Source organism: Corapipo altera, unplaced genomic scaffold (assembly GCF_003945725.1).
Source record: "Corapipo altera isolate COAL_440 unplaced genomic scaffold, ASM394572v1 61305, whole genome shotgun sequence".
NCBI classification, from domain to species: Eukaryota; Metazoa; Chordata; class Aves; order Passeriformes; family Pipridae; genus Corapipo; species Corapipo altera.
The window spans coordinates 2,905,066-2,926,383 of NW_020884909.1; the positions used below are offsets into that span (position 1 = coordinate 2,905,066).

Consider the following 21,318-nt stretch of genomic DNA (forward strand, 5'->3'; position numbering starts at 1 on the left):
ATGTCGGTGCCGTTCGAGGAGCGCGGCGGGGCGGTGCCCTGTGGGACGCAGTGGGGCCGCTGGTACCAGACGCTGGAGGAGGTTTTCATCGAGGTGCGCGCCAAGGACGTGTGCTGCAGCCTGGGCAGCCGCGACATCACGCTGGCCACGCAAGGGTAGGAGCTGCTGCAGAGTAAACTTTCTGACTCTACAGTAACTGATGAAGGAACATGGACATTAAAAGACAGGTAGTTGATACGGACTGTTCTAACGAAGACAAATAGAGATGCTGGAAACTGTTGGACATCTGTTAGAAAATGAATACGCTGCTGATCCTTGGGTACAGGACCAGATGCAGAGGAAGCTTACACTGGAGCGATTCCAAAGAGAGAACCCTGGATTTGACTTCAGTGGGGCAGAAATTTCTGGAAACTACAGCAAAGGAGTACCAGACTTTTCTAGTCTTGAAAAGTAAACTTTTTACCTGTCTTCTTTTAGAGGAATTACATGTTACAGTTAAGGACTGGAATCACGTAACTGATGAAGACTTCAGTGATCTCTTCAATGGATTGTTGTCAAAAGTAATTACTTCAGTGAAGAGAAAGGTCTCTTCCAGCAGAATGAAGATAAAATGTTGCCAGCTGATTTATAAGCTGCAATTACCCTATAATACTAAGGGACAAATTATAGACAAAGGTGTACATAAAAAACTAACATCTTTGAGCAGTATGTTTGGCTTGGGTATTTTTTTCTTATTAGAAACACTATAGTAAACTGGTCAGTTATAAATCTACCACTTGTCTTAATACATCTTATTCTTGCTTATCTACACCTGAGGAGGAACAGCCCCAGGCACCAGCACAGGCTGGGGCTGATCTGCTAGAGAACAGCTCTGCAGAGAAGGCCCTGGGGGTTCTGGTGGACAAGCTGTCCCTAAGCCAGCAGTATGTCCTGGGGGACAAGAAGGGCAATTGGATCCTGGGGTGCATTGGGAAGAGCATTACCAGCAGGTCAGGGGGTGATCCTGCCCCTCTGCTCAGCCCTAGTGAGGCACATCTGCACTGCTGTGTCCAGGTCCGGGCTCCTCAGGACAAGAGAAAGCTCCTGGAGCAGGTCCAGCAGAGGCTGTGGAGATGACGAAGGGCTGGAGCATCTCCCTAATGAGGAAAGGCTGAGGGAGCCGGGGCTGTTCAGCCTCGAGAAGAGACACTGAGAGGGGACCTCATCCATGTCTGTCAGAGGATGGACCAGGCTCTGCTTGGGGGTGCCCAGCAATGGGACAAGCGGAACGGGCAGGAACTTGTGGGAGGTTAAAGAGCAGATACTACAAATCTGAGTGACAGCTCATGACTTAGAATTTGCTCTTGGCGTTAGCAGCTTGTACAACTATTGAGTTCACTGCTGTGGTCCAAACCCTAGGTCTGCTTCTCACCCACTTCCTCCCACTAGATATTCATGCAGCTGCTGCAGTACCTCAAAGGAACAGTAAAGTACTTAACTACACAAATACCTAGTCAGAGTGTGTTATTGATTGCGATGCTGGTGGGACAATCATATGCATTTGGAGGGTACACAGTTCTGCATATCACAACTTGCTGATGAAGATACATGGTTATCATGGCCCATCTCTTGCCATCCCACCTCCACAGTACTGCTTTGTGGCCTCAGATTTGTCACTACTGATCTATACCAGTCTATAAAAAGCAGCTGGTCAGGTAAGTTTTCTCAATCTAAAGCTACAACACTGGTGGTGACTTTTCTTGCCACTGACCGTTCTGGTACATTCATTGCCAGCAATGGATGTAGTACCAGCAAATTCCCACTCCTGACACGAATGTTCTAAAAACTAAAACATGCATGTCTAAAATACCTGTAAATAACCACTGGCCCTGACTCCTCGGTGAATTACTTTAGCAACCCTAAGAAAAACATACTGTGCAGAACAAGATACAGTATGGTTTAAAGCCCACAGCATCTAGTGGGTGCTTTACCACAGCTTCAGAGTTATACTGTAAGGAGCTAAGTTCAAGTCTTTCACTTAACAGTACAAGACGACTCCATGAGGCACTGCCCCTGTAAAGGAATTGTTTTCATTGCATTGAATTGCATTGCATTGAATGGTTATCAGTAGAGTGTCCAGTTTCTTTTCCTCTAGCTTCTTCTTTGGGAGTATCCTATCCCAGGGAAAGGAAGTTTTGCATTCTGCTCATCATTTCTTTGATGAAATTGGCTCACACACAACTTTCTTTTACCTTCTCATCTTGCAGGAAGGAATTAAGGATTGCAATGTCTACCACAGTCTGGTTTTTGTGTAATGACAGGTCCTTGCTATGGTCATCGTCACTTTGGTCCTTAGCAAAATTTACAAATACCTACAGGAAAAAAAGAGCATGTCACACATCTGGATTTTCATTAACTTGGGGCATTTTAAACACTGGGCATCCTAAAATAGTCTTGGGATTCAGTACTCTACTTTGTTGAAATGCCCTTAAAAGAAAGGTCCAGTAAATTAGTGGATTTATTCCTACCTCTGCACAAAGAAGCTTTTGGCATCCAGGCTACTAAAAACTTACTTGGTCAAGCGTTGTCTGAGAAACGGAGTAGTCTTCTATGTGGAGTCTCTTTTTGTTCTGGGAGAGAATACTGAATATTTTGGCCAGGGAGGATGGCGAAGAAGGAAGCTGGTACTGCAGCATATTCCGATGCTTTTCCTTCAGGACACTTCCAGGGAAGGCATGCCCAAAGAACTCCTCAACAGGCTTCAGGTCTGGGTTTGCCCCTGCAATTCTCACCACTATGGTGTAACCATCTCCAAACCTGCAAACAAGAACACCAGCACAAGGCTTAAGTGCTTCGGAAATACAAGTGCAGCTTAAAATCCATCAGCATTTCCCACAGTCAGAATAGCAATGGGAACGCTGCACGAGGAATTAAGCCTGACTGTATCTCCCTAAAAATGCAGACAACTCTGTGGTGTAAGTGAAAAGAAAACAGGTACCTGTTCTTTAGATGCTGGACACTGCCCAGGCACCTGAACCGCCCGTTGACCATTATCGCCATTCGAGTGCACAGGGCTTCACATTCTTCCATGCTGCAGGCAAGAGTAACTTCATTAGCACTGCAAACAGCAGTGAAGGGCAGAGCAGCCAAGCTGAGCTTAGCATCCAGCCCTGGCAGATGCAAAAGCCAGGGTACAGCACAAGTGGGCTGCTACATACCTGTGAGATGTGAGCACCACCGATCTCCCCTCCTTGATCACACTCAGAGCACAGTTCCACAAGAAACGACGTGCTTTGGGATCCATCCCTGTTGTTGGCTCATCCTGCAATATGTGTACAAAAAAACCCCAGATTACACTGCTACATTCCACTGACAAATATCTCGTCTGTGAAATGACCTGTCCATTCTGATTAAGCATACTGGAAACAATGAAAATAAGCAAGTTTGACTCATTTTCTAAAATGAGAAAATAACTTATGCTCCAGACTTCAAATTAGCCAACACGTCCTTTTCAGAACTGAGAAGTACTGCTTATTCTGCAATTACAGCTTGTTGAAATAGCCAGTTCCAAGACAAGTTGAAGCCAATTAGCTTGTTTAAATACAGCACAAGTCTACTTTCTCATGCACTCTGAACTTTAGTAATTCTAGTATCTGTCCTCAATTTCAATCTGGAGAATGGTAAAATATTTATTTCCAATTTTCAGTCGATTATTGAAAACACAGTCAGATTTGTTCATGTCTAGCAGGAAGGCTGTAGTTTTTTGTAGGCATAGAAATCTTGAAGCTGCTGATGGCTTGGCATCATGTTGAAGACCCCCACTTCACAGTGATTTTCCAGAAACAGAAGCCTGGAGGCACTTTATACCTTGCACCTACACAGGGAATATTTATTTCCATGTGCTATTTGCCCATGATGAAATAGCTAGTCTTTGTTTGAACCCGTTTTTTCTATTCTGCAAGCAAACCGTTAATGAGCAAAGGTTGCAGACTCACCAGGAACACCACAGGTGGCCCTCCAATGAGGGCAATGGCCGTGGAGAGCTTGCGTCTGTTCCCCCCGCTGTAATTCCCAGCGTATTTCTCTCCATATTTCACAAGGCCCAGTTTCCGAATTGCCCACTCGCCAACCTACGACAGACAGCACATCACCATCTTGAATCAAGCACAGCGACATCCACACAAGGAGCTTTTCCACACAAGGAGCTTTTCCTTGTGAGCTGTGGCTTTGAAAGCAGTTTTTAGAAGGGCCGTTCATCCGAGGACATGATGTGCATGGATATGGCTTCTGAAGCACCCTGCTCACCTCTAGAGCAGGATATGTGCAATCCTGTCCCTGGGAGGCCTGAAAAGTCAAATGGCTGCAGCTGATCAGCCAGTGAGCATGAGTTTAACACCAGCTGAGCCACATTAACCACCGGTCTAGTGCTCTTAGCAGCACCAGCTTCAGAGAGATCTCCTACTCCTGTGGGCTTAAAGCAGGGATATGGTCACTACTGACACACAGCAAATCCCACCGCGGTGCATCTTAGCCCTTCAGACAGATGGGATCTGTCTGTTATTCAGGAGTATCCCTAATGGTGCCAGTAGACAGGCATTGTTGCCCTGCAGACTCAAATGGGGAAGGGATCCAGATACTATTCGAATCATATGCAGACCTGGGTCCCTTTTTTTATGGGAGCTGGTGGGAATATCAAACAGAAGAACTCAGCAGCAATCTTAGAAGGAGCTTGCAATTTTCACCCATCATGTCTACTGTTACAGAGAGACTCAAGCTACTTGGACGTACCCTATACAACATCTACCTTCAGCAGTTCCTGTTTTGTAGCACTCAGGTCTCATACAGTGAAAACTGCTGTTAACTCAAGGAAACAGTGCTGAGAAGGGTGCTGTAAGGTACTGGCAGCTGTGATTAATTGCCTAAAGACCATTGGTGTAACCCCACGTCTGAAAGCTGAAATAGTAGCACTTTAATGATGAACTGGAACTTTAATGATCAACTGGAAAGCTGTAACAGCCAGCATGAGGCTTCTGTTAAGCTGTAGAGTTTGGTTCCTGGGACTTTGAAGAACTAACCCTTGACAGCACGTGAGGTTCTGCAAGACCTGCAACTCCACAGCCCTTAAATTCTTAAAGAAAGTCATTCAGTGGAGAAGGGGTTCCACTATGAGAACACAGGACCCAAATTATCTGCCCTTCCATTTCGTACACTTCTCTAGGCAACACTGAAAAAACACCACCACTTTTGGGTTGTTCTGAAGGAAAGGGGGGCAGATTTCACCATACAGTACCTTTAACACTTTCACATCATGGCATTTTATGTCTTGCAGTGAGGGCGCACACAACAACTTGCAAATTGGTTACTGGGGTGGGTTCTATGGTGTTTCATTTACCTTGCAGACTTCTTTCTCTGGAACACCTCTCAGGAGAGCAAAGAACTCCAGGTGTTCTCGCCCTGTCAGCAGTTCATTAACAGCATCAAACTGTGGGCAGTAGCCCATGTTCTGATGGACTTCTTGAATGTTGGAGAGGATACTGTAAAAGAAAAAACCCTTTTTTAGGATTTCAGGAGTACATGCTGCTATTTTAGATGTTAACAGGAGGAAAGTGAAACAGCAGTTTTGGAATTATTGAACTACCAAAAATACAGGATCCTCAGAGTCGATCTCAGCCAAGATATGTTTTCTCTCTCCCACTCTTCCAGTTCTTTTTTTTAAAAATGACATTTAAATGTGAAAGAGCAGGTATTCAGAAGTGACTACCAGACAAATCAATTTTCTTAAGGCCACTGAACTATTTTACCAGACTTGAACAAGGGCTGAAACAGATGCCAGGAGTTGTAAAAGGAAATAGTGGAAGTGAGTTTAGATGTGGAAGTGGAACAACTGCTGCAAAAGCTGGAGGAGAAGGCAGTAAAGGATCTAATTCCACACAAAGCAGAGAAAAGATGCACTGTCTTTCACCTGTTTCCTTTGAGGAAAGCTTCTCCTCCTGTCACATCTGTATCACCAGTTAGCATCTTAAAAGTGGATGACTTGCCAGCACCATTTACTCCCAGGAGTCCAAAGCACTGGGGATATAAAAGAGTACAGTGTGTTTGAGAACGGGATTCAGCTGCATCACTTTCAGCACTGACAAGAGGGGAAGGAGCAAACTTGATCCTCAGACAGCTAGAGAGACTCTTCAGTGCATTTTCAAAAAAAGTTTTCTGGGCTTTTATTCTAAGTATAAACCTTTAGGCCAGGAAAATGAAGGAACTGTGGTGTCACCTTGGTATGTTGTCACTATAGTGTATCCATGCCAAACCTTGGATACTGGATCCCCTTTGATCCCAGAAACAGAGTTCAGTATTTTCTTCAAAGGTAGAAATACAGAATCAGAAACTGCTTCAGTTTTCAATTTCTTCTGATGTAATTTGAACATTCATTTGGTTTTGATCTTAATCTACCCTGTGCTGTCTTGTGGCTCTTAAAATCCTGCAGTAATAGCAAAACAATGCATTTGACAGATAAGCTTACCTCTCCAGGGGGGATTCCAACACATATCCTATCAACTGCTGGCTTTCGCTTCATTCTGTAAATCTGAAACCAGAAGAAAAAAGAATGAGAAGGAGAATGTCAAAGAACTCTCACAAGAGCCATACATACTTAACGCTCCATACTTGATCCAATTTTGACCCCACTAAATTCCTCTGATAAGGCATGGTGAACTGCACAGTTTGTGTCAACAAGTAGGAATGCAGAAGTTCTCTGTCACCTTGGTTAGCTCCTTGATTTCCAAGATGTCACTCTGTCCCCCTCCACTAATTATCCTCTGCCTCTCTCTGGTTACATCCTCATCTTCATCATTCACAGGAGGCAGCTTGGCATAGACAGGCCTGGAGAGAACAATGTGACAAAGGCTTAGCAGAAGATGACAGGGCCTTCACAGATAATATTCTCCCCATTTCACAGGGGACACCAATGAAAACATCACCAGGACAACCTACCTGGGTTTTATGAAGAACCTGTACTGGATGAGCACTGTGATGAGAAAAAAAACAACGCCCTCTACTGCCATGGCAAAGAGGTTCCTTCCCACCAGGTCCCATGACAGAGGGGACACAAAACGATTCTCTCCTGCCAAAAGGAGATAAGACACAATCACTTTTCCAGAGCAAGGGGAGTGGGCTAGCATTTCTTCCCATAGCGTTCACCAAGTTGGGCACTGGGACAACTGGTGATCAACCAGGTGCAAGAGGGAAGGGATAGACCACACAGGGGACAGCTGTGGCTCTGTACATGTTTCTTACTGTAGCAAAGTTGGGACCTAGGCCCAGAGAATTCAGTCTGCCAAAGAGCTGATCACCTTTTCAAAAGGTTAGTGAAGCACAGAAAGACTATGACTCAGGCCTGGCATCTGCATGCCAGAAAAAAAAAAAAATCCAGCTTTCTAGAACCTCAGCCTCTCATCACACTCGGCCTAGTGGTCCTCTCCATACAATTGTCTTTATGCATTTTTATTTAATTCCCTTAACTCAAAACACTGGGGTTCTGTCTGCCAGGTTCTCTTCAGTCCTTGTAACAACCTAAAGTGGATGGCTGTGGACACTTGCCACCTTTGATCAGATCTGTGCTGCAAATTGTGCCCTTTCAGTTCCTGAAAAGTTAGAGAAGCTCATCCAGAGCAGATTCGAGATTTCTCTGCTCCTTTCAGGCCATTGTCCCTGTGATACATAATTTCACTCACCAAACCTCTCCAGAGCATCAGCCATGGCCTGGTTTTTCACCATGTCAATGAGTCCCCGCCCCAGGCAGAAGTGGGGGAAGATGAGGAAGACAGACTTCAGAATGTCATTGATGTCCTTCAGCTTCTGTCAAGACAAAATCAAATGCCAGTGAGCCACCTGAGAAGAAAGCAGCCACCACCTGCCAAGGGTGACCCATGTTATGTCTGACCCCTCCCTCCCTTCCTCAACACTGCACTCCACAAAAATTCAAGGATTAGAAATGTTCTCCCAAGGGCCAGTGCCTTGGCTCCTCTGAACAGTCAGTGTTGTCAAGTTGCTCAAGATTCTATTAACACACGCAAACTGCAACAAAAGGAGAGATTTCTCCAAACACTCACAGTCTAAAAGGCACTGTCTGCAAACATGTAAAAGGGCTACAGGTTGAGGAGACAGGGAAGTTGTGCTTGCACAAACTGGTTATGTCAGTGGCTGTGGGCAGCTCCTCCCTATCCCATATTAGAGGCTCTAAGACTTCTTTGTTGTCTTCCAGTTGGCTTAGCCCACAGATTGAACTGATAGCAGCCTGAGGAGGGGTTCCTGTTCTGCCAGACACTTATCTTCCAGCATGTACTTATTTTCACTGAGCTGAAACAGGCTTTGTAACAAAAGGAACCACCATCAAGGTTCCTTGCCTCCTTATGCCCACAGGAAGAGGTATAATCAACAAATAACTCCCACAGGGTCTCCTGAGCTTCCTCCCACAAGGAAGACTTCACACCACTGTGGGTCAAATGGGGTTGGTTAAGACATTTTGTGTTGTATACAAGCAGGAGAGGAACTTGCACCTTCCCCAGTAGGCATCTGGCTTTGAAAAACTGAATGGAGGTGTGTCAGTTCCCAACACATGTAGAGAGGTTTCTACCACAGGAGGCAAAATTGAGGGCAACTAAATGCTTGAGCAATTAAACAGCCTTAGTAGATGGAAACTGCCCTTCATTAGTAACACACAAACAATTCCATCTGAACATAAGAAAATTGTTTGAGAGATTTTTTTGTTTGGTTTTTTTTCTCTTGTTTGGTTTTCATTTGTTTGGTTGGGGTTTTTTGTTGTTTTGTTTTTGTGGGTTTTTTTTTACCCTAAGAGTGACTGAGAAGTGAAAGAGGTTGTCTAGAGGGACTATGGAGTCTCAGTCCCTGGAAATGTAAAATCTGATGGCCCTCAGCAAACTGCTGTAGATGATCTTGCTCAGAGGCTGGACTAGACAATCACAGGAGGTCCTTCCCCATCTTAACCACTCTGTGAACATTGCTGAATTGGGCTTTAACCCACTTCCACCAGAACCTGTGTTTAAACTGCTGCCAAAGCTAATGGGCTAGCCATGGCCTAGCTTTTCTGGAGAACTGGCTGCTAAAGGCAGCATGGCACCAACATGGAAATAGATTGCAGCAGCACAAGACAGTGAGGAGCTTCTGGGGAAACGTACGTTGTTGGTGAAGAGCTCCAGGACAAAGGTGGCCACACTGCCATTGATGCCAATGAAGAGATTCACACTGGTCAACACAACATATGCTGTGCTGGGGATTTTGAACACGAAGGAGGCTGGATACATGAGAGGGGTGATGGACCACCTGGCAAAAAGAAAGGCAGCAGCATCAGGTAAGCACCTGCTGAGTCCAAGAGCCTTCCCAGTCATTCTGTGAAGAGAAATCTCTTACCCATAGAGAAACAGAAGGAGAGCCAGCACAGGCAAGTTGGAGGAGGATACATAGGACTTCTGTTGGAAGCAGATAAAGATGATGACGACTAGTGTGGCTGGAACAATGTAGTTGCACTGGAAGGGAAAAGCATGACTTTAGATTTCTTTCCCAATGAAAAAAAAAGGTGTCTTCCTGCTCTAATCCAATAGTTCTCAAAACTCTTTAGTGTTCCCAAAGCTCTTTTCAATGTGAGTCTCTTAGAAGTGTCATATGTGTGAACTACAATGCAATACACATGAATTTACATTTCTTGGTCCCTCTAGAAGTAGCCAGTAGACTCTCAGAGGTTCTGGACACATGTTATAAAAACCTGCTTTGGACAAAGCAGAACAAGGGGCTACACAAGCAAACATTCTGGGGCAATTATTTTAATCTGACGTAATAAATGCTGATGATTGAGCCTGTGGTTGTCCTCCCATCCTCTGTTGTGCTTCTTGCCCTACTGAAGTGAACCACTGCTCCAAGTGGGCGAACACAAAAGTCATGGTCTCAGTGGTTATTCACCGAAATAACGTGGTGCCTACTGACCCAAACTGCACTTTGCACTTCAGTGCAAGACACCCTGCAAAAACAGAAGAGAGCACAGTTTAGCACATTCAAAGCCCTTACCATATCCCAGACAAAGTTGGCCACCCAGTAGATCACAGGCTTCACACCACTGATGAACTGCAGGTGTTTAGCCTTGCTGACACGTTCTTGAATAAGGAAAACCACAAAGCTGGCAGGAACAAAGGACATGGCAAAGATCACACAGATGGAGACGAGGACATCCACAGAGGTGGTCATCCTGGACAAAAAAAAAAAAAAAAGGAATAAAGCAAAATGTTTGTATGCTGGTGCTGGCTCCTTTGAGATGAAATGAAGTGGCTGATTCAGAGCAAAGCACAAACTGTTTCTTCTACTGTTCTTATTCTGCAGGGTGAGGGATGACCACACCAGGCTGTCCTAATCGCACAGTTCTTCTCCAGCCATATAACAAAGGGAATATACACAGCCTGTTGGCAATCTTAAGGACAACACCACAACCTGCAGACTGGTTAGAACTTAAGTGTAATAGACTGCTTTCTGCTTTCCTTATCACCACCATTTTGTTTCCCACCTAATGCATTTCTTGGGGTTGTTTGGGGGTTTATCTTTTTTTTTTTTTTGTGCTGTTTTAAAGTTCAGAGATACCTGCCTGTCATCTGTCACTGCTTTACAGATTTGAAGATGTACCTGCAGACAGGTCCTGACTTGGATAGTGGTAGGAGTGGACTAGTCAATGCCTCAGTGAAGTGAACCCTGCACATTACTGTGTGCCCCCCCAGGCTGAGACAGCGGGTACAAGTGAACAGGATCTATCAATGATTCCTAGTCAAATAGTGGCACCCTGGGACAAAAGAATGACCATATTCATGGTGAGACATTTCTGAAGGTGGCTGAGAGGAATTTCCTAAGTGGTAGAAGACCTGAAGATCACACTGGTTCTTAGAAACTGCAGCTACCAGGGACTCAGAGACAGAGAAAAGTTGACACAGAATTGCTGTTCAACACCAAGTTCTCAGCAGTACGTGTTGCCAACTGCCAGACTAGAGAAAATAAGCCCTGCATGTTAGAGCCTAAATGCCACAGGCCACTGAGTGTCCACCAGCAAGGCTAAAACCTCCCATGTTGCCTGTTTCCAGTAATCAGCAGCTGATGAGCCCAAAACCACCCATGTTCACATCAGGACTTACAGGGCTACTTCAGAGAGCTGCTGCTTGGTGAGGTTCAGTGGGTGATTGAAGGCAGTGATCCCGTAGGCACTGGGGTTTTCACCCTGCTGCAGGTTGGCCCGAAGGATGGCATTGTTGATCACATTCAGGAAGGATGCAATGGCGTGCCAGCCCTTGTTGTTAAACCACACCTGCAAGAGACCACATCGACATCAGAAAGGCACCAGGTACATCATCTACCCAACAGGTTCCTAAGCCCTGCAGAACATCCCTTCCTCTATTCAGGTCATACAATTTCTTTCCTCATCTTTCCAGCTAGCACACTCAGGGACAGAACACAGGGTTTAATAAGTAAGTACAAAAGGCTGCTGGAAGACAGCAATGATCCAGCACTGAACTCCTTTCAGGACTTCGAAGAAACAGATTTTGAGGAAACCCACACGAGAATGCAAACTACTCCTGTTCCCACAGGGAACTCTGTTCTGCACAGCTGACCATGGCAAACTGCTGTGACACCAGGTCACCAGAGCTTCAAACAGCAGGCACAGCAGTGAGGGCTGGTTAATTTACCTTTACATTGTTCTTTGTATCCAGGCCTTTCATGAAACTTGACAAGCTGTTGAGAAATCGATCTCCAGAACTTCCCTGCAAACAGAAAAGACAGTTACTTCCCCTCTGAGAGTATTCTTATTTACGTCCTGGAGTCTACCAGGGGTTACACAATGTTTTTCACAGCTCTGACAAGTTTTCTTCTCATTCAAAAGCCTCTATCCACCAAGGTGGAGGTGGTAAGAAGGCTGAGAAACTTCAGCTTTCCTCCACCCTTTCCTTTCTGGGGTCTCATCAGTAAGAGGTCAGCCTCATGCCTGTTTTTTTCCCTAAAAAATGTATTAAACAAGGTTGCAGGCAACCTTCAGAGACATTGCAGCCCACAGGTAAGCAGTCTCAGAGGAAAACCAGGGCCCAAATTCTCTTCTGAGCCAAGGCAGACTCAGTACAGGAGGGATAAACTGGGGTATTGAAAGAAGACAGCAACCCCTTATTAATTCCCTGAGACAGCCCAGCCTGTCCTGCCACAAAACACTCAAAGGTGTCTGCAATCCCCACCAGCTTGCAACTATGTTGGGCAGAACCCACATCAGCAACATGGGCTACATAAACTTTAGCTGAGCATGTCTCCAAGCCTCCTGCCACTCCCAGACAACTGCCTGGGAGATTCCAGCTCAGAGACAGTGGGGAGAAGCCACTGGGCACAGCTAACACACACACTCCTCTCGTTTTATGGCTTCCAAGTCCTCTCCCAAGGAACAAGACTGATATTACTGCATCCTGGGTTTATGGGGGACGGTTGCTCACCTGTGCTAGCTCCAAGATTTTCTTCACCTGTTTAATGGCATCGGTGACTTCATGGCTTGGAGGAAGCACGAGGGAACTGCTGGCTCCCAAGGAAAAGCCACCATACCTGAAAGTTCAGACAGAAAGTGATGCCGAGACATGACTATTCACTGACATCCAGAAAATGCTGCTCCTCCTCCCTCTCCAGATGTCTCCTCTTCCTGCACTACATCCAACACAAGTGTCTCCACTTGTACAGGAAAGGATGACTTTGATTTTCCCTACATGGCTGCTTAGCCATGGTGTCTTCTGCTCTTTGTTTCTTGGGTTAAATACCCATATTATGAATGCTGAGCATGCTGCCCATTCAATAAATGCAGTTATCCTCTGCTGCAAGTGCAGACAAAGCAGGACATTTCCCTGCTGCCCTTGGTTGGAGGGATAGCACCTCCCAGGACAGTGTACCAGCAGGCTGGTCATGCAAATCTTTTCAAGCCAATACTGCACTCTGTATAAGGCAGATATGATTTTCAGAACTCTGGGGTTGTCTCCCAGTTTATCCTTCAACATATTCCCTCAACATCTGGCAGCTAAGAGTCATAAAACAAACTGCAAAGTGGGGTGGATGTGTCAGGCTTAATACAGCGGTCAAGGGTTAGTGGACACATACAAGCTAAAGAAAAGGCAGTAACTCACCTGAACTCATTCACCCAGACCTTATTCTTTAAGCTGTAGAGACAGAAAAGAGAGTTGATGTATAATACGTAGAACAAGAGAAGAGACAGACCCATCACTTGCAGGCACATGGCTGGGGAAAAGAGTGCAACAGCCTCTCGCATCTGTCACATGTCCCACCACTCCTCTGCAGCATAATCCCTAGGGTTGGTACCCAGACTTTTCCCATACTCTGCCTACAAGGGTCAGGACACAGCATCACTAATAAAGCAAAAACACCACTTGAGCTGAGGATCAGGGTAATGTGAGTTGCTGAGTGGATTTGGCTCGCTGCTAAAGAATTTGGGCTGCCCAGGCTTATTTGCCTGATCTGTGCACCCCCCCATAGAGCAAGTGACATTTGTTGGGGAAGGAATGGAGAGAGTGTGTTTAACAGCTACCTTTTCCCGATGATCTGTGCGTAGGTCTTCACTAGGTAGTCTGATATATTGCGGCCTGTCAGATTCTGGAGGATGTCAGCAGTGTCTTGCTCTCGCTGGTGCCACCGGTGAAAACACAGATAAAAACTCATCAGAAAGCACAGACGCTGAGCCAAACAAATCTTGTGCAATGCTTTGCACACAAGAGTCACACCTAGCCACTCTGCTCCTGATTGCAGTACCACCGAGCTCCCTCCTACCTGTGGTGGTGGCAGCCCGCCTGCACCAGGGGGGCACACAGGCAGCATCTTCTTGATCTTCTCATTGCTGCACTCACAAGATGGGGAAGGGTTCTCCATGCTCCAGTTGCCTTTCAAGAAGATGTCCTGGACTGACTCTGGGACCAAAGCAGTGGTCCACTCCTTCTGCCCCACAGTGCAAGGAGTGTCTCTGCATCAGGAAAGAGGGAAGAAAAATGCAGTTTTAAAAACAACTATGATGGCCTTTGTTTACAAGCCATTTAAAGATCAAATGTCACAGTCCTCAGAAGAGGCAGAGTGTTTCTCAAAGGAGCTTGACCTCACTGAGACAAACAGTTCAGAGTGACAGACCTGGCTCTGCAGCTTTTAAGACATCCCAGTGCCAAAGAGACTGAGGCTGGCCAACACTGAGTAGTGCCAGACACTCCCTTCTTTGCATTATAATTAAGTTCTTTATTTCAGTCAGTCCCAGCATGCACAGTGTCCTGAGTTCAAGGACAATGCTCTTAGTCATATGGTTTAGTTCTAAGTAGCCCTGTGAGGAGCAGGTACTTGGACTCTATTCTCATGGGCCTCTTCCAACTCGAGATATCCTATGATTCTAAGATAACAGCAGACACTCACTTCCTTAACGACATTTCTGCCTTTGGGGCACCAAAAGACCATTTTTCCCCTAGGCAGCATCAGTGGGCAGCTTTCTCCCCACGTCCCATTAGTGGAGTAACGCAGCTCCCATGTCTGTTATGAAGGATGCAGCTTAGTTTCCACCCCTAGCCAGTATACTGGATACCTTGCCTCCCTCCCCATCATCCCGTGAACAACAGCTGCAGTTCCTTCCAGGCTAAAGACAACCATCTCAGACTGACATACATCCTCTAGGGAATACCTACAGTCAACAACACAGAGCAACATAACCAGGTTCTTTACCATGTTCAGGACCAAAGAGTAATCTGGGGAAAGAGACTATTCTCTCCTTTTCATCTCCATCAGCAAGGACTTGCAGTCAAACCTCACTCCCTCACCATGCTGAAGGCTGGCAACTATTTAAAAGGTTCTGAGTAGAAAAACTGAATGTAATTGCAATTATTCTGGCTTAAATCCTGCTCTGGCCACACAGTACTATAATTCCCTAAAGCCAACTAAATCTACTACGACCAGAACCTGGGGGTGGACTTCCTCTTCCCAGACCAGAGTTCTACTTACGGGATGGAATGTCCCTGCATACAGCGTGTCCCAAAACCAGGCTTATCAAGAAGGGCATCCAAAAGCTTCTGAGTGCCTGCATCTTCAGGAGCATCATTGCTATGGGTACAGCAGAAAACCACTGTCAGGTCAGTGTGTTAACAGGCATACAGCAAAAGCAGCAGCAGAGCAAGGCCAAGAACACAGTGAAAGGATAATGGGTGGGGATTTGCCTTTGAAGAATGCTTGGCCTAGAGCACACACACACTCCCAGTCTCTGTACACAGAACTGTTAGAGTCATAACACCGTTCAAAAAGGGGTACGGCCCTGCCAGTAGTTCAGAGTTGGCATTTAAAGGTCCAAGAAGAAAATAACAGGACTCTGTTTAACATGTGCTTCTGAGATAAGCACAAACCCCAAATTTAAATAACCTGTTAAGGAACTCAGTAACCGAAGTCCGAGAAGAAATGAATTTGTAGGCCACAAGAAACATACCTAATAAAAGTGTACTGCTCATCATACATCCAGGGTTGTAATTCCAGGCTGGGATATTTCCCAAAAGGAGGAACAATCAGGCTGAACATGAGAGCAATACACACAAAGACAGCTGGCAGCACAATCTGAAAGTGCAAGGAAAGAGCAAGTCCCTTTTTAAGCAAATATTCCCAGAAGCATCAGAAGTTACATGTGAATCACTTACTGGATTACAACTTTTTCAAATTTTCCCAGGAATGTCTTCGCTGTTTTCACCAAAGCAGTGACAGACACCAATGCAAGACTTATCTTGACATTTAATCAGGGCACTGACTTGGAATTCAGAGGATTCAGCCTGCAAATGCTGCTCTCAAGGCCAAATTTAGATTTGAACCTCAGCTGCATCCTCGCTGTGCAAAAATACTGTAACCACCTGGTTATCACACAATTCCTCTCACTTGCACAGGCCTCCTTTTGTTCACAAGTGCAGTGTGCAGTTCACAACTGAAGACCAGTTTTGGTTATCCACATTCCCTTGAGGTTTTCAGCCCACCACCCACTCAGACTACAACACACAGTGCAGAGCTGTCCCTTCTGAGGGACTCTGCTCATGTTGGGTGCTCTCACCTGGGCAAAGAAGCCCTTCCTGCTTCTCCTGGCAATCAGCATCCTCTTCCACAACAGAGCCATGAACTGCTGCTGGGTGAGCTTCCAGCCCTTCATTTGGTAGGAGCCTTTCCCATCCATGCCACTGAGAAGGTCTGTCTCTCTGGATTCTGCTAAGAAGAAATGACCCTCATTCAGAAGTTCAGAGATGCTCTCTGGGTACTTCTGTGCTGGAGGCACAAGGTGATGGCTGGAGCAGCTACTCTCACCCATCAAAAAAACCCAGAAAGAGCACGGTGAGCAGAGATAACAGAAATTTACACGAATGTATTTTCTCCTTTATCTCTCTGAGCCTTGATGAGAGGATTGAACAGGCTGTGGATCCTGCACTGTTCACTATTCCTAAAGGCAAATATGCCACCACTCCTTTTGCAGCCTCAGCCTTCAGACCTGCAGTATTTGTAACAGAAAAGAGTATCCACAAGAAAAGAACAGGCTTAAGACACAGCAATACCTGGATCTATGTCTGAATCATTAGGATCAAATGCATCATCTTCTGTAAATGGACGAAGGCAGCTCTGTCTATCTCCAAACACACGTCTGTTCCTTCTGGCTGGCAATGTCCCATCTGAAAATAATGCAGTTATGGTTAGCTGAACTGCTTCAGGTAATCTCCAATTAGCCCCAGAAAAACCACAGTAATATCATTTTCATTTTGCATGTCTTCTATTTGCAAAACAAGGAGCTGATCCTGAGTGACTCCAGTGTAGGTAAAAGTAAAACCAAGACCCTCACTCTGCAAAGGGTCATGTTTTATGCACCATATCTTGTGTGATGTTCCAGAAACAACTTCTAGTGCAATGGACACTTTTTTCCATGTAGGCAGGGAAACAGTATTATAATAAAATTCTCACTTGATATGTATATGACTACAAGTGCAATTTGCTAGCACTCATTTATCAGGAAATGTTGTTATGAGCACTTAGTGCTGTGATTCGCCCTCAGAAACTCATTTATTAGTCCCTACTGTGGTCTGACTCTGTCAAGAGTTCCTCAGAGTAGACAGTTGTGTCAGTCAAGTAATTTTCAATACACTCAAACAGTAGAAATTCTCCACTATTATAAAATAAACATGCTACCACTGGGTCAATTGAAGATTACAGTATATAAAAACATGCATTAAGTATACTAAGACAGCTATTTTAAGTCATTAAAAATACTAGCACACCACAGCTCCTATTCAGTCTCAAACAGGGTCTGTCACACCTACAGGGGATGTGTCACTCCTGCAGGTGACAGCTAGACCCACCTGAGGTTTCTGCATCCACACCACTATCATCAGCCACTTTCAGGAAGATCTGAAAAGCAATGGTAAGTGTCAGTGAAAAAAAATCAAAGAAGGAACAACAATGTGGGGATTGCTCCAAGAGATGCCATGAGAGAGCAAAAGACTGACAGGTGCAAAAAGAAAACAGAGGATATGTTTATCCCCTGCATGACAGGGACATGGACTTTGTGGTTTCTCTCCAGTTTCCAGGAGCCAGCCTGTTACCACATACCAGCTGTTCCCCCTTTCCAATGGCAGTGCTCAGTGCATCTCAAACCTGAGCTCTTTCCCATGTCTCAGAAACAGACTTAGTTTTTAGGGCACCCCTCTATGAGCACACACTTAAACAGGGCAGAAGACAATCCATTTTGGACGGGAACGCAAAGCAGCCTGTTCCATAATAAACTTTTACAGGAAGAGGTAAGACTACATCTCATTCTTAGTTCTGACATGATTCATTTTACCTAGTTTAAGACAAAAGAAAATTGTCAACTCACTAACCTCTTCCAGGGTAGTTTCAGAGATGCCATAGCTGGAAATGCCAAGATCAGAAAGACGGTCATCAATTTCATGGAACAGCTCCACAAAAGCTCCCTCTTTAGCAGCCTTGTATGGCAAGACATAGGTTAATTCATGGCCAATGTCCTCCACTAGTCTGGCCTCAGAAACATGTTTTGTAATGAGATTTGAAATTGCAGAGACATCTAGAAAAAACAAACATAAAAGACAGTTTTCTTTTGGTTACTACCTATTACGTGGAAAGAAGAGCTCAGTCTGAAAAATCTTGCCAGAAGGAAGGGAGGGAAAAGGAGACATCTCTGAAAAGCAACTCATTTCCATGGAAAGTCTTGTTTCTTTTTACAGTTAACACTGGATGAAAGCCTGGACCCAAGCCTAGCTATAACTTTTTACATGCAGAATTTGGGAGAGCTTTTACATGCTACTGGAAGACCTGCAAGTCACTGACATACAGTCCACCAACATTACAGCCCTAGCAACTACATAATCTTTGCTTATTAATTCTCAAGAGAGCTTGAATTCGAAATGGCTCACTCATTCCAATATTTACAAATTTAAAAATACCATCTCTGTAAATTTAATAATTACCCCAAGACTGTAGTTACATAGGGGCACAAGGTTAAGGCGGCTGTCCAAGCTGAACTATAGAGCAATGTCAGCACTGAGACTGAATCTTAAATTCTCTTTCAAGCCTCACCTATTGTAAGTGTGTCACTTTCATGGTCACTGCCAAGGCCAGCATCAGAGCTGCTCTGGGAAACACTGTCATCCTGGTCACAAAAGAGAAGACAAACATTATTTCCTCCTGTTTAATCAAAACAGGGCCCACTAGATGCTACACTCTAAGTCCAGATGCTGCAGATGGTGACATAGCACTGCAAAGGGCTAAAATACAAGTAAGAGGTCATAGGTATAGAAGTGAATGTTACAAAAGCATGGACTTCATCTATTCTGTATCCCTCTGATCAGGTTTGGACCATGGACATTGAAACAAAGTACAATGTAAATGTACATCCCATGCAACAATTTAACCAGACATGGTCTGGCATAGTACCTATCAAACATGTAACACTTCTGCTGCTTCTAATAAGCCTGAGATTTCATGAAGAAAAAAATAAACATAAGCAGAAAGGGTCAGCTGCACCTTTTTCAGATAGGACACTGTGCTGCTGCTGTTTCTGCAGGAGCTCAGAGAGGAATCCACATCCTTCTTGACCAGGGTCAAGTAATAGCCTGTTCCCAGGTGGTTCTTCAGGAAGAGAGAAGAGCCAACACAGCAGAGCTTGCCATGAGAAATGATGGCAATCCGGTCCCCCAAAATGTCTGCCTCATCCATGTGGTGTGTGGAGAGAATGATAGTGCGACCTGAAAGACACCAAGGAAGATGTTGCTGTAAGTCAAACAAACCTACGTTCCCACGCCAAAGCCACAACCATCTGCATCTTGCCATGAAGTTGGATGGGAGGTTGATGCCACAAGCCTGGCTCCTTTGAACAAGACTAGCAGTATGGAAAAGGTTCACAACTACTGTCATGCGCTTATTCTGCTGACCTTTGTCGTGCTCAGCAAAGGCAGGTTTAATTTCATGTCAGCAAGGCTGGCTGCACAGAGCAGAACAGAACACTGCTGAACACCAAGGGTGACTTTTAGACTTTAAGCGCCCTCATGACCCAGTAAAGAACTTTGTTCTGAGCTCTGACATGATTAGGATGAATAATAGGATGAGGAAGGAGGACAGGTGACAGATCAGAACAACCTTGTCCTGCATGATCTTTGTTCACTCCTCAGTGCAGGTAACAATAGATTTGCAGAGACATATGGTTATTTAGAGAACAGTCATGAAACAGACTGATTTTCTTTTGCCTTCCACAGCACATTCATTAAGAGTCAAGAAAAAGACATGCACATACCTTGCCGATACTTCAGAAGCAGTTCCCATATCCCTCTGCGAGAATAAGGATCCACCCCAGCTGTAGGCTCATCCAGAATGACAACCTTGGAACCACCAACAAACGCTAAGGCAACAGAGAGCTTCCTCTGCATGCCACCTGTCAGGCACAAGAAGAAAGAGGTGTTCAGGCTGATGCAGTGACGAATACTTGCAGCACAGTGGATAATGAGCTCTCTGAAATAAAGCAGGCTGAGAAGAACAAGTACTGGTACTGTCTCAGGCCTTCAGGGTCCCACTAGCTTCTCCACAGTGGATAATTGGTCTGAGTGGTCTTCCCTCAGTGGATGTAACTCTCCTCCTGCTGCCACATGCCTTGCATGCCCTTCCATAAGTGAATCATCTATCTCAGCACAAGCTGAGCAAGTCACCAGCTTGGAGGCCTAACCATATTTAGGGATCTGAAGCACAGGTCTCCAGAGCTTGAGCTGCAGAATTAGGACCCCATGAGACCTCATGGAGGCATTCCAGAGGCAGAAGCAAGGAATTACATTGCACTCTTCAATACTAAAGCCAACTGTGGTCATCTGCTCTCCCTTCCCAAACTCAAACGTGCAGTCTGTACTGATAGTTGAGTTAGACAAAGGCACCTCAGTCTCTCAACTGTCTGGTACAGAATCATACAGGAATCCAGCTCCTCTTGAACCAATGAGAAGAACATTCCAGGTCACCAACTTAAGAAGCACAAGTCAGCATAAGGAATGCACATACAGTTTGGAAACAGCAAGAGAATTGGAGATTATGGTCTAAGCCACTCTCACCTAAACCCATAAAACCCATAAGCATTAGGAGAACAGATATCATGTGCAGCTGGACTACATCACGATGGAAACAAGTACAAAATACTCAAAAAGTGAGTTACTTTTTATGGCCATTAGATAGCTTGAGACAGTGCAAGATTTTAAAGTTTACTAAGACACACTGATTAGGTACTTAATAAACAACTGATTTCCTTATGTGCTTAATTGTATAGCAGTCTATATCTAATTACAGGATCCAATCAAGGTCCATAATGCAGCCTCTAAAAAACCAACAGAGCATTTCTGGGGGGGAGGAATGTAAAAGAGCTGAACCTTACCAGAGAGTCTGCTTGTCCTAGCTTTCAGTTTGTGAGGTAAACCAACATCTGTTGCCATCTGCTCCATCTCCTCTTTCACCTTCTTTTCTGGCAGCCCTTTGAGCCGAGCATAGAACCAGATGTGCTCCTCCACAGTCAGCCTAGGGAACAGGAGCAGCCTCAGGGCACGGTTGAAAGCACCATGCTGGGATTCATCCCTTACATTAGCATTACACAGGCATATGTTTGCTCAGAAAAACATCTTTTAAGGCTGAGGTCTCACGAGGGAGCTACAGACTGGGAGTGCTCGGCTTGGGCCTGACTTCAGGGTGTGGCTCTATTCACCACCCATGTAAATAATCCTCCTTTAAGGTCTC

At 45.1% G+C, this 21,318-nt stretch overlaps 1 protein-coding gene and 1 pseudogene across 3 annotated transcripts in view; one reads left to right on the plus strand and one right to left on the minus strand.

Moving 5' to 3' along the window:
• On the plus strand, nt 1–772 carry LOC113951783 (annotated as a pseudogene).
• A 390-nt stretch (nt 773–1,162) lies between these two features.
• The window catches only part of ABCA1 (ATP binding cassette subfamily A member 1), a 90,610-nt gene continuing 70,454 nt past the window's right edge, over nt 1,163–21,318 (minus strand). For 2 of the 3 annotated variants that reach the window (XM_027653205.1, XM_027653206.1), the window contains exons 21-50: nt 20,963–21,102; nt 19,847–19,984; nt 19,081–19,301; nt 18,634–18,706; nt 17,919–18,121; nt 17,400–17,448; nt 16,605–16,718; nt 16,112–16,263; nt 15,506–15,630; nt 15,031–15,129; nt 13,828–14,017; nt 13,589–13,683; nt 13,170–13,202; nt 12,495–12,600; nt 11,709–11,783; nt 11,160–11,329; nt 10,054–10,231; nt 9,403–9,518; nt 9,171–9,315; nt 7,707–7,830; nt 6,967–7,096; nt 6,735–6,855; nt 6,497–6,559; nt 5,942–6,048; nt 5,372–5,513; nt 3,975–4,109; nt 3,198–3,301; nt 2,978–3,070; nt 2,553–2,796; nt 1,163–2,351 (exon numbers count right to left, since the gene is read on the minus strand). In XM_027653205.1, coding sequence (XP_027509006.1) covers nt 2,211–2,351; nt 2,553–2,796; nt 2,978–3,070; nt 3,198–3,301; nt 3,975–4,109; nt 5,372–5,513; nt 5,942–6,048; nt 6,497–6,559; nt 6,735–6,855; nt 6,967–7,096; nt 7,707–7,830; nt 9,171–9,315; nt 9,403–9,518; nt 10,054–10,231; nt 11,160–11,329; nt 11,709–11,783; nt 12,495–12,600; nt 13,170–13,202; nt 13,589–13,683; nt 13,828–14,017; nt 15,031–15,129; nt 15,506–15,630; nt 16,112–16,263; nt 16,605–16,718; nt 17,400–17,448; nt 17,919–18,121; nt 18,634–18,706; nt 19,081–19,301; nt 19,847–19,984; nt 20,963–21,102 — 3,826 coding nt within the window. In that variant the 3' untranslated portion in view covers nt 1,163–2,210. The remainder of the gene's footprint in view (nt 2,352–2,552; nt 2,797–2,977; nt 3,071–3,197; nt 3,302–3,974; nt 4,110–5,371; nt 5,514–5,941; nt 6,049–6,496; nt 6,560–6,734; nt 6,856–6,966; nt 7,097–7,706; nt 7,831–9,170; nt 9,316–9,402; nt 9,519–10,053; nt 10,232–11,159; nt 11,330–11,708; nt 11,784–12,494; nt 12,601–13,169; nt 13,203–13,588; nt 13,684–13,827; nt 14,018–15,030; nt 15,130–15,505; nt 15,631–16,111; nt 16,264–16,604; nt 16,719–17,399; nt 17,449–17,918; nt 18,122–18,633; nt 18,707–19,080; nt 19,302–19,846; nt 19,985–20,962; nt 21,103–21,318) is intronic. The other variant, XM_027653209.1, reaches the window with a different exon arrangement.